Source organism: Fusarium redolens, assembly GCF_020744475.1.
Source record: "Fusarium redolens strain MPI-CAGE-AT-0023 chromosome Unknown BKA55scaffold_2, whole genome shotgun sequence".
Lineage (NCBI taxonomy): Eukaryota > Fungi > Ascomycota > Sordariomycetes > Hypocreales > Nectriaceae > Fusarium > Fusarium redolens.
In genome coordinates, this window is record NW_025763665.1 from 2,034,541 (window position 1) to 2,050,012 (window position 15,472).

Genomic DNA, 15,472 nt, shown 5'->3' on the forward strand with positions numbered 1-15,472 from the left:
CATTAGAAAACATAGGTAGTTCCACCACTTCATTATACGACGCGCTTAGACGCGTCTCGGCCGGCGTGTCTAATTAACGCGAGATCCGATAAGAATTGATAAGATAAAGAAACTTCTCGGCAAATGATAAGGAAGATCCGCCGGCTCCGAGCCGAGGTTACCCGCAATATGATGGCATGAGCCGTTGATTTCGGCGTCGGCGTCGGCGTCGGCGTAGATGTCAACATCCCCGTGGGGGAGAACTTAAAGAGACCTGGCACTTTACTATTGTATCTTGATTTCAAAATCCCCCAACACATTCTTCCAAAAAATGGCTGCTTCAATGCTTCGAATGCCTTCTATGGCAGCTGCGCGTCATGTTCGCTGCTTCAGCTCTTCACCTCGCCAATATGCTGCTGCAGAGGTCAAGAAGCTTGGTGTTATCGGTGCGGGTCAAATGGTAAGAGCATGTGAAAGACATTCCTCGAGTTCATACAATTAACAGCACCGCAATAGGGATTGGGAATTGCTCTTGTTGCAGCTCAAAAGGCCCAGGTCCCAGTTACTTTGATTGATACTTCAGACAAGGCTCTGGACAAGGGCATCGCCTTTGCTGAGAAACTCCTAGCAAAGGATGTCTCCAAGTCAAGGATCACACAAGAGCAGGCCGACAGCGCTCGTTCTCTTCTTAGTACGAGCACCAAGATGGAAGATCTCTCCTCTGCAGACATGGTTATCGAGGCTGTTCCTGAGCTGCCCAATCTCAAGTTTGACATATTTGGCAAGCTGGCTCAGATCTGCCCCAAGCATGCTATTCTCGCTACAAACACCTCTTCTATCTCCATCACACGCATCGCCGCTGCCACTACCAAGGATCCCACTGATACCTCAGCTTCGTCTCGTGTTGTGTCGACACATTTCATGAACCCCGTCCCTGTACAGAAGGGCGTTGAGATCATCAGCGGTCTACAGACCAGCCAGGACACTCTCGACACCGCCATCGAGTTCTGCAAGCGCATGGGCAAGATCACTTCGGTGTCCGCCGACTCTCCCGGATTCCTTGCCAACCGTATCCTCATGCCTTACATCAACGAGGCGATTATTTGTCTCGAGACCGGTGTTGGGGATCGTGATTCCATTGATGCCATCATGAAGAACGGCACAAACGTGCCCATGGGTCCTCTTCAGCTTGCTGATTTCATTGGTCTCGATACATGTCTTTCTATCATGAAGGTTCTGTATGAGGAGACCGCCGACTCCAAATACAGGCCGAGCGTCTTGCTGAAGAACATGGTCAACGCTGGGTGGTATGGTAAGAAGAGCGGCAAGGGCTTCTACGACTACTAAGTCACTGCCTCACCAGATCTTCGGCTATGAGCATACCTGGTCAAATTTTACGATACTCTTCGTAAGATTATCTAGATAAAAATAAAACAGTAATAATGTTCAGGTTACCCTATCCTGAGAGTTGCTCTGGGCCAATTCATACATTACAGCTTCTTGCCTAACCTTAAGGTGCCAAAAATAAATAGTCTAAAGCCTACTAAATCTGTGCCAAATTTGCCTAAGTTTATACTAAAGTCACCTAAGGCTTATTATCACTTGGGATAGAGGCCCTAAGTTTTCTTGCCTCCCCTCCCCTAGTAGCTAGGATACTTACTATCCCGAAGGCTCCCTCAGACTACCATTACAGTCATGTGGGTTTAATATATCTATCTGATATTAATGAATGAACTATCCCGGTGTGCCCTTTAATCTTGACTTAGGGAATGATGCTTAGGTGCACGCCTCTCTCTGTCAGAACACACTGAACACGCTATCGTACGACACCAAGCCGAGACCTTCTCAAGAGGTCCGACCACGCAATCAAGGCTCATGCAGACGCATCCGAATGTCTGACGGGTGTCAAAGCAAGGCGGCAATAGTCTCGACTAACCCCCCGTCAGCCTCTTCGGCAGTTGTGTCTGTTGAATCATTACCCTTACCCTTGCCTCATAAACACAAGGATAGATAACGTTTTTGCTGTACCTTCTACATGATTCTATAACTTCTTCTTATGGAAAAAGTGTCCGGGTCTTTTGTCTTAGTACCAACAAAGGCCCACACACCAATTGCTAATGTGTAAAGGTCAAAGCTCAAAACAACCATCACCGAGTCCGCCACATCTTGTCTAGCTGTCTAGCCGTACTGACACCTAAAAGATGAAACTGTCTATCTGCGCTCAGTCACCTTTTGTTTGGTTTCGTGCTTCTGTTTACGGGCCTTCTTTGCGAGCCTTCTTTGGCCCAATTAATTGAAACAGCCGTCGATCATTAGACCTTGTTTAGTCTTTACGAACAGGCCTCCCTCAGTGGCAGACCATATGGAGAATCTTGACAACAGGAGGTCATTGACCAAAGTTGAGCGGAAGTTTAGTATCTCTGGCAAAGCATGCTTAAACTCTAGATGCCGAATATGCAGCCATAAGAATTGTCATCAGTTTCGCATCAAGCGACAGTTGAGGATACATTTGCGAAGTGACAGAAGTCTCATACTCGCGAAAGGACCAGTTGGCCCGCAGCATCAAGACTCCGAGACAACCGCCCCTGTTTCTTTCAGTATTTGCTTCTTTCTGCTTACCGGGGCACATCAATTCTGAATCACCACGAAATACAAAAGCAAATCCTAATGATGAAACTGCTTGGAATAATACAGTGCGTGAATCGAGAAACCAGAAAATGGCGACATATGCAGCTTTCGACCTCGATATAATGAGATACGAACTATACGGCCATTCATATGCCCATTCATCAGCATGGAATATTATAAAAGATGAAAATCGAAACCTGATAAAGCTTTCTGAGATTAGTTTGATATTACTGAGAAAATGCAACGGCAAACCAGGCCATTTGACTTGAGCTTGCCTCAAAAATGAAACATATCAACAAGCTTAACTTATACGTTTCTAGGCTGTGTCTTTTCCGTTATCGACAAGACACTCGCTCTTTTGCCAGGGGATATATACGGCAGTTGCGTGAATATCTAGCGGACTCCCGTGGACTAGGCTAGACATGAGAGGTGAGAGGGTGATGGAAGTGAAACCTGTCGTCACTGTTAGCTTATATGACATCCGTCACATTGATACCTGCGACTGCAGTCGATCTTGAGTTGTGATAGAAGAAAAGCACAACTAGACTCTGAAGGCATACTCTTGAAGGGTACCGAGAGGTTCCATGCTTGTTACATGATATTACGGCCCGGTGATCGAGTGTTTCATGCTTGGGCCTTAACAAGCAAGGGTCATCCAAGCAATTCCAGCTGTCTAGGCTGGGACCATTGGATTGCCACAAGATTCATCTCGAAACTCGATTGTCTCCATATTAAACAGGCCACTTGAGAACTCTCCGCATTCAGATGTATGGCCCGTCAGATCAAGGGGAGGAAGAAAATGTCAGCAGACATAGGAGAGACATGGGAGAGACCCGGTCCTTCATATCATATCTACAGAACCAGGAACTCCAACATGATTGTACCGTAGACAATCAAGTGCATATCTCTAAGATAATAATCATAGTATTTTCTAAGCATGTTTGTATAAATAAACAACAAGTGGGCTCTCTCTTCTTCTTCCCCTACAAGCCAATTCAACCACTGTATCTCAGAAGTTAGAATGGGGATTTCATCGCTCATCGACAGCACATGGAATCAAAGATGGTAGATTTGGGCATTTGTCTTCACCACCTCGGCCGAGAGGGCATGCCGGTTTCATTTTGGCCAAACCCTTTTGTAGATGATGATTACCCTCCTAGAAGGCTTCTCAGGCCAAGTGACTACCTGCCCAGAAATGAATGCGAGTGGTTAATCAGATTCAAGGGTGTGCACCTCCTGTCCCAGAACAAGGTTTTGCTTTAACAAAATGTCTTGGCGACGGAATGCAATAAAAGCGTACATATACACGGGAGCTACGATTAGTGCCCGATCAATACAGGGCTGCTTAACAACGGAGCTGAATTACATGTGAGTAGCCCAGAAGATAGGTTAGTAGTGTTTCCCAAACTGTGTTTAAGAGTTACGACATCACCGTACGGCCTGGTTAACCCCTTACAAGAAAAAAGAGCAACCTCCTAGAAAGGTGTATCTACAACTTTGATGGATATGACATGTTCATGTATTAGGGTGGTTTAGCAAAGACTACGTAAATTCTGGAGATTCAGGAACTCTCAGAACATATGGTTTCCAGAGACTCCCAAAACAAATTCCCTGAATTTGCTAAGGTTCTATCCTCGCAAACTTGCCTCTAAGAAGAATCGTGATATTTTAATATCAGGGCAAGTGATTACGGGCAGGGGCCGCCAAAGTACACCTGGGATAAGGTTCTCGAAGAAAAAGAACGTTGGCATCCTGGTCAAAACGCCAGTGGGACCAACCCACTCGGAATTTTCAACCACGGTCAACAACACGAAGTGATGGGTAATTAGCAACTTCAAGACAGAACCCTCAGGGAGCAAGAAAACTTCTGACCATAAATCAAGGTACAAAAGACTAGTCTAAAGGTCGACTAAGTCTATACTAAATTTGCCTACGCCTTTTTGTCACTTAGGATAGAGGTCAGAAGTTTTCTTACCTCCCCTGGCGAACATGGCTATTTGTCTTCTCACAGACCGGTAGAGGTCCATCTCTCCAAAGTAGCCTCTACCTCAATAAGGCCATGTAGGCGGTTATATGCACTAGAGGTGCAGAAGAAACTCGATGGTGTTGTTGTGTGCTGGATCAGATTCGTTACATTCGAGGTGTGATCAATCATGTCCTGTGAGATCGTACATTGCCTATCAGTCCCTAATACTAAAGGTTTTCTGTCTTCAAGAGACGGTCAGCTTCGGTACTCAAGTATCCATGTCTCGAAATTCCCAGAGCCCATTCATCAGAGGCGGAGAAGGCACTCCTGAAATCTGGGGACAAAGGAGGCGTGTCTGTAACATATTCGTTTGTGTACGGAAGCTGCAAATCAATCACCCTTTTGAGGTGGCCGTTGAAGTTTGGTTGATGGACGAATATTTCCGGAAGACGCCACCACAATGGAGCTCAGAGCCTTGCTGTTTTGAATCAGGTGCATCATTGTGTCTCCATAACCATGAATATTAATGTCCTGCAGCAGCACAGAATAAGGCAAATGCTTGATGGAATGCCCATTCTAACTGCTTCCCAACATAGATTTGCCCGACAGTAACCAAGTGCTAAGTCTGTGAAACGACTCGAGGCTCGCTCCTTGCAGCGAAAGGATGCATCGAGCCGACTGGATACCGTGCGAACGGGATTGGAACTTTAACAAGAGAACGAATTCGCAATGCATAGCGAGTAACAACATCTTTAATGTTAGTGTTTCTTATCCTGCACTCTGTGTTCGCTTATAATCAAGCTTGTACCCTGATTCGGCTACCGACAGAGCACTGTACCGTACCTATATGTGATCGCAATAGTACTATGATCAGCAAGATTCCGTTGTATCGCGAGATGTTAGCTTGTTCTCTGGTTCCCCACGCTGCGCTATGGGCAAGTCAAAATTTGTCTCAGCGATGCCTTTGCTGCAGTTGGTCAATGCAAGGTTTGATGATGCTGTGCAATCCCAACCTGGCTCAATTTAGTCAGCTTTCCTTGCGAATATAAGGAGGTTCATCTCAGAGGGAATGAGACAACAAGCAAAGCCTTCATATTAGCAAGGTGATCTTTTCGTCTTACCCCGTATGACTGAGTCCTTTTGACACAGTAAGAAAGGCGGCAGTTTGAGAATCATGTGGTATTCGGCAAATTAGAAGTTCCTAAGCTTTGGGACCTTGGCACCAACGGTAATTGCAGTACCCCATGTCAGGCAATAAATGTGGACGTTGAAGACGTTTCTTGAGAAATCTTGGGGCTTTAGACATGAGGGTCCCTAGCCTGACCTCTAGTTGGAGCTAGAAATGGAAGATTGAGGCTGATAATAAGGCCCGTGTCTCTATGCCGTGCAAAGAAGGGTCGTTTCAGTGCCTGTTGGAGTCGTCATCAATGTTGTTGAGTAAGTCTTGATCTCATCGGCAACAGCGTCAATTCATGGTGGATGTGTAGAAGCTCAAGCCCAGTCGAAGGATGAAACGTCTAGATCCGGGCTCACAGGGCTAATCATAATCCCTGATCCTGGACAGCGCTGTTACCCGTTGGTAGGCACCTGGCATCGCATGAGTAGGCGCCGAGAAAGCATCTATGATGCCGTCGGGTTGTTTGATGTCCTTCAGGAGCAGATGACTACAAGGAGGAGGAGAGGGAGTCTACTACCTAACATCGGTATCTGAGAAGACCACCAAGGTAAAGTTGGACTCAGGGACCTTTCATAAGTACCTGGCAAAGGCAGGCAGGTAATCAATCACGCCTGCCCTGCCCTGCCCTGCCCATGTTTGATGAGTGCCTAAGATAAAAGCAGGTGCATTTGGATTGATGTCTGTCAAATCCAAAACATGTTGCCTGCTAAACTTAGATTGGCAGGATCGAGGCAGGAACGGCCTAGTGATCGGCAATGCGTCTTTCCAGGGTTTCCCTTCCTATCCCGCCACATCACCAACAAACCTTCAACAAAGCACCGTCCATCTCAAGATCAATTGATGCAAACAACCAACACCAGGACAACAACACTGACATCCATCCCACGCAGGTTCGGACCCAACTCATCATGGAGCACAACATGTCCCTCGCGGGTCTTGCGGGCAGTGGATATATAGGTCTTCTGCCATTTGCAGTGGCTTTGTCCACACGCCCAGGTTTGCTCGAGCGCACAATGGAACGGGCACCAACAATGAAGTCGTTCCATCTGCCCGCGAGTCAATGCAACCGCTACCACTCCCACATGCCTTTAGCAGCACAGATGATCGTCTGTGACAACTAGAGGAACGACAAAACATCCCACCGGTCTTTCCCGTATAATCCACAAGTCCATTTGTTAGACACCAGAAATAGAATCTCTCTGAGCCCAACTGGATCCTCGAGGCTCAACAGAGGCTCCGTTACCCGCGACATCACATGGGTTTACTGTTGTCTCCCTTCAAGCACCGGGGACTTCGATATGCCTGTAACATTTGCCATTGTCTGTAATAGTCTGCCACCCCTCTCATCAGGCCGGCCCTACACCGCACTGCATATGTATACGTATGTAGTAATTTCTAGATTGCATCCTCTCATTCTGCTTCACCCCTGGCCAGGACCTCAAGTGCCGTCCTGACAATAACATTTCCATGGATCGTTTGGCGGAGTTTCTGAACTTTTGTCGCTCATCGTCCCCACAATCTCGAACTTGGAACAGAAACACAAGGGGTTCAGTTCAGTCATGGTCGAAACAAGCCCAGCCACAAACTACATATGACAGCCTCTAGCTGATTTTTGCCCTACTTGCGAAAGCCTCCCAGACGGCCATTTTGACTACCTTGAACAATGTCTCATCTCTGATCTGGTCCGACCAGCAATGGATCTGTCTCGCCTCACCTCGCTTCATACCATCACACGGCCCAGTCTTGCACGTGCCTTGTAACATATCTCACAGGGTAGAGGACGATCATCCTTACGATCTCCCCATTATTCATCCGCTTCCTTCCTGTAACAATACGTATAAGCCTTCTTGGCCAATGGTCCCTCATCTCATCTTAACCGTGTCTTTCATTCAACACACGTCCTTGTCTCCCGCCCAAATATGCTTTTCCCATGAAAGACCCCTGCAATCTTGGAAGGCCAGTCAGATCCTGGAGAAGATTACACGTACGTCCTATCCACAGTGTTGCATTGCACCCCTCTACACCCCTGTAAGGACTCTCTATTGGCTCGTTCCCGCCCAAGCCGCGACAACGGTTATGCGCAACATGCACTAAAACCGCAACGTCGACGCAGATTCAGAAAATTCAATAACGATTTCTGAGAAAACCTAGCCCGGTACTGCACCCTTGATTGATCCTTTGTGGTTTTCGGAGACTTGAATCGTCTCTGACTGTATTAATTACGTCCAGGTCCCATCGCGAACAACAGCGTTGATGCCTCAACACCTCACCAGATGTCATGTAGATGCTTTAATCTGGGTTCGTTCTCGACATATGTCACTATCCATCGCCACAGTGCAGACATGTCAGGCCCAGTTCGTCGCAAACATGCCATAAGCAAGCTCATGAATCAGCTTGAAAGCTTGTTGTCTGCCGTCTTAGCATACGTATGTACATAGTAGTAGTAAAGAGTGGGATAAGTATCTCCGATATGGAACCCTGGACCGTGAACATGCAGCACCAGAGAGCTCAGACATGCAACGGATCGCTCGCTCAACTCTCCGCCAGACAGCATCAGATATCTATTAACCCCACCTCTTGTTAGTCGTTGGTGCTCACTCCTGGCGCAGGCCCATGGGTGCGTGGGCAAGCACCACACTTTTTGCTTTCTTATTCTACACCTTCCATGACAGGGGAACTCCTCGAAATATGATGACCTTGTTCGACCCCCTGGGCAAGGACATGGCAGTAATGGCTTCATTCATCTGACCCCACCACAAGGCGTGTTATTACTTGCCAGTCTGGATTCATATATCCATCCCAAGCCCGGCATCAATGTGAACATCATCCTGGATATCACTCTTTTTGATCAAAGGCATGTCAACTGTATCTTTCTCCAGGTTGCAGTTTATGTTCTTGTCCGTTCTTTTTTCATTCCCCAGACTACAGGTCCCAGAGTCTTTCGTTTAAATCATTACCACCATTTCGTTTCGTACCTAGGATACGATATCTGTTTCGTCGTCCTTACTTTAAGATCACCTCTTCTTCACATTTCTCTTGTTTTAATTTGGTGATGTTCTGCTACATGCTGACTCGCGGCTAAGTTATCACTCCCTTGTTCATCCTTCCGTTGCCATCTCGGAAGTGGTTTCAACCTTTCTGCAACAGGCCGACCCGTCCGTGAAAGCAAGAGAGAAACATTGGAGGTGCACTGTGTTGGTGTACCTGTCTAGCTACACTCGTTGACCATTTCTTCTCATTTAAGTTGGGCTTATCCCCTTTCAACACATCGCCCAAATGCTTGTCACAAGGCAGTACGAAACAGAACATAGCCGTTGGCCATTCAGCAGATACGAGGCATCTCTTACTTCGGCAAGCCCTCGCATGTCTAACCCTTACGATGTCAATGTCGAGCTGCCGGCCCCTACGAGCTGGCAAGCACACAATCCAACTGCTTCCCACGGTGGTAGTGGACCTGCCCAACAACATCCTTCACGGAACGAGGCCCCAAGACTTTCCCTAATGCGCCATCCAGGAGAAAATAGAGGCAATGCCCTGGGAATTCACATGAGGCCCGGAACGACTCAGATGTATTCATCCCATCTCCAAAGGATAGACCGAGGTGGAATTCCATTGTCAGGGCCCAGGGACTTGGCCCTTCAAAATGATGGCTACAGGATGAAACCCAGTACCGCAGATATCGAGGACGTGATTAGTTCAGGGCTAATCAACACCCCAAAAACAGCCACTAACAATACTTTCTTGCCACAAAGTCGCCAGATAGACGACCTCTCGTCCACCCAATCCAGCCAAAGAGCAAGAGTCGACTCGCCACAGGACGAAGAGGACGACGACCTCGATGATGACGATATGCTTGACGGGGAGGGAGAGAACTCGGCTCAAACTCCGGCAGAAAGGGCGGCTGCTCGACGTAAAATGAAGCGATTCAGGTCAGTGTATTCGTTGCTCGTTTCAAGGCAAGAGCTTATTGGTTTAGACTCACCCACCAGCAAACACGATTCCTTATGAGTGAGTTCGCAAAACAGCCTCATCCAGATGCGGCACATCGTGAGCGGCTCTCACGGGAAATACCTGGCCTCAGTTCACGCCAGGTCCAAGTTTGGTTCCAGAACCGGTAATCATCACATAAATTGACAACATAGCCCCCGCTAACCCGTGTTACAGACGTGCCAAAATCAAGCGGCTGAATGCTGATGACCGCGATCGTATGATAAAGATGAGAGCAGTCCCTGAGGGGTTTGACAATGTCCAGGCCCTCCATTCCCCCTACGGGGCAGTCCATGGCATGAATGCTCCTATGCCCTCACCAGGGCACTTCAGCACACAGTCGTATGCCCAGCACATGATGAGACCTTTGATCGTCGACGGACGAAGGCATGATACAAGCGAGCATGCTTCTCCAACCGCAATGACCCCAGGATTTGGTGGGATGGGGTACAGCCCCGCCGGTAGTTTGACAAGCTCTGGTCTTGCATCGCCGCTTTCGCCAGCTCCGAGTGACCGATACCCCTATGGCGGCCACTTCACAGCTCCTCTTACTGGAAGCCCTAGGACATCACACCCATTTGCGCAACACCACGGGCTTGGAACTCCTGTTGAAATCCATCGATCGAGCCCCCAGCCCATCCCGCCTCTGCTTCGCGACCCCCTATGCAGGGCCAGATCGGAATCCTCACAGTCGCCACTGCGACCCAACATGCCATGGAAAGGGGATGCAGTTGACTATTCCTACAGGGGGACGAACACGAGCCCGAACCTCTCAGACCGACACCCACCTCTTTACCACCCTGCACCACTCGACAACCCCTCTGGTGCCATGAGTGGCTACGATGTGAACTCAGTTCCCAGCTCCAGGGCTCCCCCCGAGAACCAAGTTCACAGAACAGAAATTTGAAGGGTACCGATGGGGAGCCCTTTGCCAGTGTATTCCAATGCTCAAGCCTTTGACTGGCTGTTTCAAGTTGCCGGAATCGCTTCAAACAGCTTGTGAACAAACCTTCCAGAGATGCCATTTTTATAGGCCTAGCCAATATACCGTCTGGGATCCCTCATAAGGGAGTATATGTTGCCTCTTCATACTGTTCGGTTTGGCCTTTATTTCTCTTATTTGCAGTATCTGCTGTTCTCTGGTTAATTGTTTCAGCTCTTTCATTCTTTCCTTCGTTCTAGTTTACATTATCAAGTGCACCGGGTGCATCAGGGCGTATAATGTTTTATCTTAGAATTGATGATTTGGGTATTTGATAACGATCATGATCCTTTCTTATGTTCAGGGAGTAAGTCAAAGGGCATGATGACGAACATCTAAAGCTGGGACTTAGTGAAAAGGGGAGGGCGCAATCATCGGGGCAATTGGCGCAATCGTTGTTCTGTTTTGGTTTTTGACAGACTGGTCTGTTCCCTATCAGGTTGGTTGAGCATGTTGATACTAGGTAGTTTGCTAGATCGGCGTTGGCCCAGGTGGCAGAACCGTTGACAGCTTGTTCCAAAGAATAAAAACAAAATTCAACGAACAATCGTCTCCCAAATAATATCTTATCGATGTCCTCCTAAAGCAACGAGAAATTTTGCAAGAATTCAGGTCAGTTGCAGTCTGACCGAGCTAGGAAAGGCAATAAAACTTAGGGCCTTGATCCTAAATGACAAAAAGACTTGGGTAAATTATCAGAAGCTCAGGGGCTCTTTGATGACTTTATTTTGGCATCCTTTGTCAAGGTCTGAAGTTTTCTTGCTCCCTGAGGGCCGAGGTCAATTGATAATGATTTTTAGCAATTGGAGAACCTATAACATCCTAAAAAATCATCTTGCCGTAATAGAAATGATCAGGGTTTCCCTACTGATATGTGGTGACAGTCTGAAATCAACGACATCTGCAAGCAGAAATCTAGCAAATGCTAACAATTAGCCTCTTCAATTTCTGAATAGAACTCTGGATACTAATGCGAGCTCTTTAAGGTCAGGCAAGCCAGTTCTCCTAACAGCAGCCAGGCGGCTATCAGTGATGGGCAACATCAACTGAAAACAACAGGCAAGGCTACTAGGTTTACCAGATGTTGGGTGTCATCACGGTACCGATAGCATGAACCAGATCATTATCTAAACTTACATGGCAGTAGTTTCAGGGTAAATGGATGGAAAAGTGGTTCACACCGTGCACGATATCACGGCCAATGGACCAATGGACCTTTCTTGTCTTCGATACAAGGCAACAAAGGACCAAAAGGGTGAGGATATGTCACTTGCATCAGGTCATCACCGCATCATGGTAGCCGCACAAGGGGCCCTCGTGATGATGGTTTTAGGCAAGGTTACTGAAGTGTGCTCTCGGCCACATATCCCAAGATGTTACAGCAGGGTAGGGTCGAGCAAGCTGACAATTGTTGAGGGATGGTGGTGGTCTTGTTTGTATGAAAGAAGGAGGAAAAAATTTGGCGGTTTGCTTGAGATCTTATCGACGCGACTAGGTCACGTGACATGACCATTCACCCGCTCCTAGGCCGGAGTGGAGTGATACGAATCAGACCCATAGCCATTTAAAATATTGTTGATTCCCTCCACACGAGTAATCATTCCAAGGCAAGTTTGCCATAAATATTTAGTTTTTGTTTAACTGAACACTGCTTCTCTCTACTAGCTGAAGGCCTTTTGGTGAAAAGGCTCTCTTGTAGCGTGCATGAATCTTTCCTCCTAGTCATCTACTCAAGTTTGACAAAAGGTCGATATTATAACAAGACTTACAAACCCCAGCCGAGAGTTTCTAAACTTTTTTGAGTTGATCATGCGATATTCTTATACTTATTAGAACTGATTGATATAAACAGTCCGGCAGGTATCTTTATTTAGCAAGATTATTCAGACTTAAATGCCTGTCTGGAGACCTACTGCTACTGACCTACTGCTATTGAGCTGCTTGGATCCAACTTCTTACCTACTTGTTACCACCTTAGTAGTATAAGCCTAAGAAAGAACAAAATAGACAAAGACCGAAAGGGCCACAAACTTATTAGGGTGATGTTTCTTTGTGCGAATTGGTATAGACTAATCTGACAACTCAAAGCTCCAACACAGTTCACAGGCTGAGACGTGATTCGGTGTCACCGTCTTTGTGGAGCTGACTGCGACAGTGCAGGAGTCAGCGATAATTCAGGCGGATATACTGTACGTTCCTGTGGCTCCCGTGGTCTTTGTTCTCCCAGGTTCAGGCCAGCCACTCAGATTAGCGGAAGTTGGTACCGAGAAGTGGTCAGTGAGCCGAAAGACCACTGAAGGGGCCCCAAGTTTAGCCAGTGAACAGCCTGGGAACAGCGGCCTGTCTGCCTGGCAGGTTCCTGCCTCCGGCCGTTTTTGCTGACGGGACTGACAACCGGCAGACCCACTAAATATGCCTTGTCTTTCAGGCTCAAATCGCCCTCTGCCTCTCCCTCATTCCAAACACTCCACACAGTCCACACCTCACCTCTCGCCCCCGACCCTGATTCAACCTCTGACATCCTAACCTAACATCGCCCTATTCGACGCCAAAACCCTCGCTCTGCACCAGCGACACTCGCCCATTTCTCCTAAAAACCGTCGATTCCTCTCCTCGAACTCTATAAAACCCACAGCAAACCTGCTGTCTGCCCGCGCCGCGCCGGCTCCGCTCACCGAGTCCCGAGGAAAACCCAGTGCAGTGCATGACGTTCGGCTGAAGAGAGAAGCGGAGCGCAGCGACTCTCGGTCGACGACCGGCGCGACTCTCGCCCACAAATCTCCCTCGCGGAGTCGTCCACGATGTCGTTCCATCCTCAGACTCCCCAGAGCCCATCGCAATTCTCCTCCGGGACCTCGGAGCCCGTGTTAAGCGTGACAACCTCAATGACCTCCACAGCCACGCCAACCACCCTGCCGACTCCCGCCCACAGCGTCACTGGAAGTGCCCATCACGACCTTGCAATGGCCGACGACTCCCCCCATAAGCGGAAGCGCTCTATGGACGACAGCGGCGACCGCGAGCAAAAGAAGGTCCACACCTTGGAAAGCAAGCTGGGTATTGAGGACCTGCATCTGGATGTGGGGAAGAAATACCTCCTCTGCCAGACTCCCCATCCAGAATCATTACCGCGCGTCTCGGAAGATCTTTATGACATGTTCAACCTTAGCGGACTCGCCGCCGAAGTAGCTCGAGAGAAGCCAAACGGAGAAAAGAACGCATTACGTTCATCATACACAGGCCATATGAAGAACTTGGGTATCGCTGGCAACTGGAAAGTGCGAGTAACAGACAAGGACTCTAATACCGAGAAACCCGACTTTTTCGACATCCTGCATATGCCTGATGAGGATTGGGACAACACGATAGTTAAGGGTCAAAACATCAAACACGGGCTATCACAAGCAAGTCTTTCCGCCCTCGGACGAGCACTCACCATGGCCAAGGGACCTATAGGCAAGAAGGACTGGGATACGTCAAGATTAGGACTTCAGTCACCCGGCCTAGATCCAAAGCAAACTTCATCGGCGAGACCCACCGCTCCCAACACTCCGCTCAACGTACCTGGCGCAGTAGGACGACTAAAGGCTCAAGGGCCCTCAGCAAACGATCCCAATCGACCAAAGCGTAACGTGAAGAAGCGAACATATGGTGATAGCAGTTTCGAGGGTTATGGCGAAGGTTACCCTGACGATGACACAGCCGTGGAAGGAGGCTACTCAACAGGAGAGGGAGAGGGCGGCCAGAAGCGACGCAAGAAGAACCCAGGAAATACCTCGCCATACCCGAGCGCTATGCGCCAACAAAGCTACGGTCCTGGCATGGTGGGCGCATGAATTGTCTTGATGGTAGACGCCTAGTCATGTCTCATGTTTCACGACTTGTATACACGCTATGAAACGATTCCGCAACAGGCAATCCTTTCCTGGAATGGGTATTACGCAAATTTACAAGATGCGGTCGCCCTGGGTCTCGTATACGCCGCACAAACAAAAAAATTTCGGTGCTACTTGCTTTGACAGCCTCGTTGGCTTTTAATCTTCAATCTTGGGTTTTCACTTTTCTGCATTCTGAGGGGACGGACACACGACATGTGCGTCCCAACGAGCACGGCGTTTGGGCAAAGGGGAGAGGCGGCATATGGGTAAGGTTGGCCGGTCACTCGGGGCAGGGGAGGCATGTTTACGTTTCTTATTTCTCTCAAAAGACGACACGGCCTAGCACAAGGGGCGAGAACACTGGGCAGTGGTGATAACAATAGTCAGGGCTTGGGCAAGATACTAGAAGGTTTAGGTATAATTTTTTGACCTGTTTGCCATTTCAACTTGTACCAAATAAAGTTGACTTATCTCAACGTCAATGGACAGATACCATCAACAGTAAAGTCAGGGACAACAACACATTAGGTTTCGAATACATCATATGGCGTGCACGATGCACAGCGCCAAAAGAGAAAAACATGAATAAGTCTAGCATCGTAGGTAACACCCGCAGCTGCTGGCCTCAGTCTTAAGCGATAAAACTTCCTTGACGATTTTAGGATATTTAGGATAGAGGCTTAGGATACTTTAAGACAAATTCCAATAAACTTGGCAGGCTCCTATCTTGGTTTATTTCGCTACATCCAAAATAATCCAACGGAGTGGCATCGTTCCACAAACATGTATAATGATGGAACTGATACATGAGACAAAGATATTTGACCATTAACGCTTATCGCTTGCTAAACTTCGTTTATATCCCACGCGAATAA

The 15,472-nt window shown here is 48.0% G+C and overlaps 3 protein-coding genes across 3 annotated transcripts; all 3 read left to right on the forward strand.

The window, feature by feature from the left end:
* The first annotated feature begins 190 nt into the window (after positions 1 to 190).
* On the forward strand, positions 191 to 1,531 carry BKA55DRAFT_555117 (3-hydroxyacyl-CoA dehydrogenase). The gene is made up of 2 exons (XM_046191622.1): positions 191 to 439; positions 496 to 1,531. Exons 1-2 carry the CDS (start codon positions 311 to 313, stop codon positions 1,324 to 1,326), a joined length of 960 nt encoding a protein of 319 aa, XP_046055108.1. The 5' UTR covers positions 191 to 310; the 3' UTR covers positions 1,327 to 1,531.
* A 7,495-nt stretch (positions 1,532 to 9,026) lies between these two features.
* BKA55DRAFT_500096 (uncharacterized protein) lies at positions 9,027 to 10,644 on the forward strand (the record flags this gene model as incomplete). The annotated part of the gene is made up of 3 exons (XM_046186719.1): positions 9,027 to 9,679; positions 9,727 to 9,864; positions 9,915 to 10,644. The coding sequence occupies 3 exons, from the start codon at positions 9,027 to 9,029 to the stop codon at positions 10,642 to 10,644; spliced, it is 1,521 nt and encodes a 506-aa protein (XP_046055109.1).
* A 2,876-nt stretch (positions 10,645 to 13,520) lies between these two features.
* On the forward strand, positions 13,521 to 14,555 carry BKA55DRAFT_589723 (Rox3 mediator complex subunit-domain-containing protein; the record flags this gene model as incomplete). The annotated part of the gene is made up of 1 exon (XM_046194987.1): positions 13,521 to 14,555. The coding sequence occupies one exon, from the start codon at positions 13,521 to 13,523 to the stop codon at positions 14,553 to 14,555; it is 1,035 nt and encodes a 344-aa protein (XP_046055110.1).
* Positions 14,556 to 15,472: the final 917 nt, after the last annotated feature.

Coding starts and splice junctions, on each gene's coding strand:
- BKA55DRAFT_555117 (XM_046191622.1), top strand. CDS start 311: ATGGCTGCTTCAATGCTTCGAATGCCTTCTATGGCAGCTGCGCGTCAT. Junction 440..495: donor TTATCGGTGCGGGTCAAATG/GTAAGAGCATGT, acceptor GCACCGCAATAG/GGATTGGGAATTGCTCTTGT.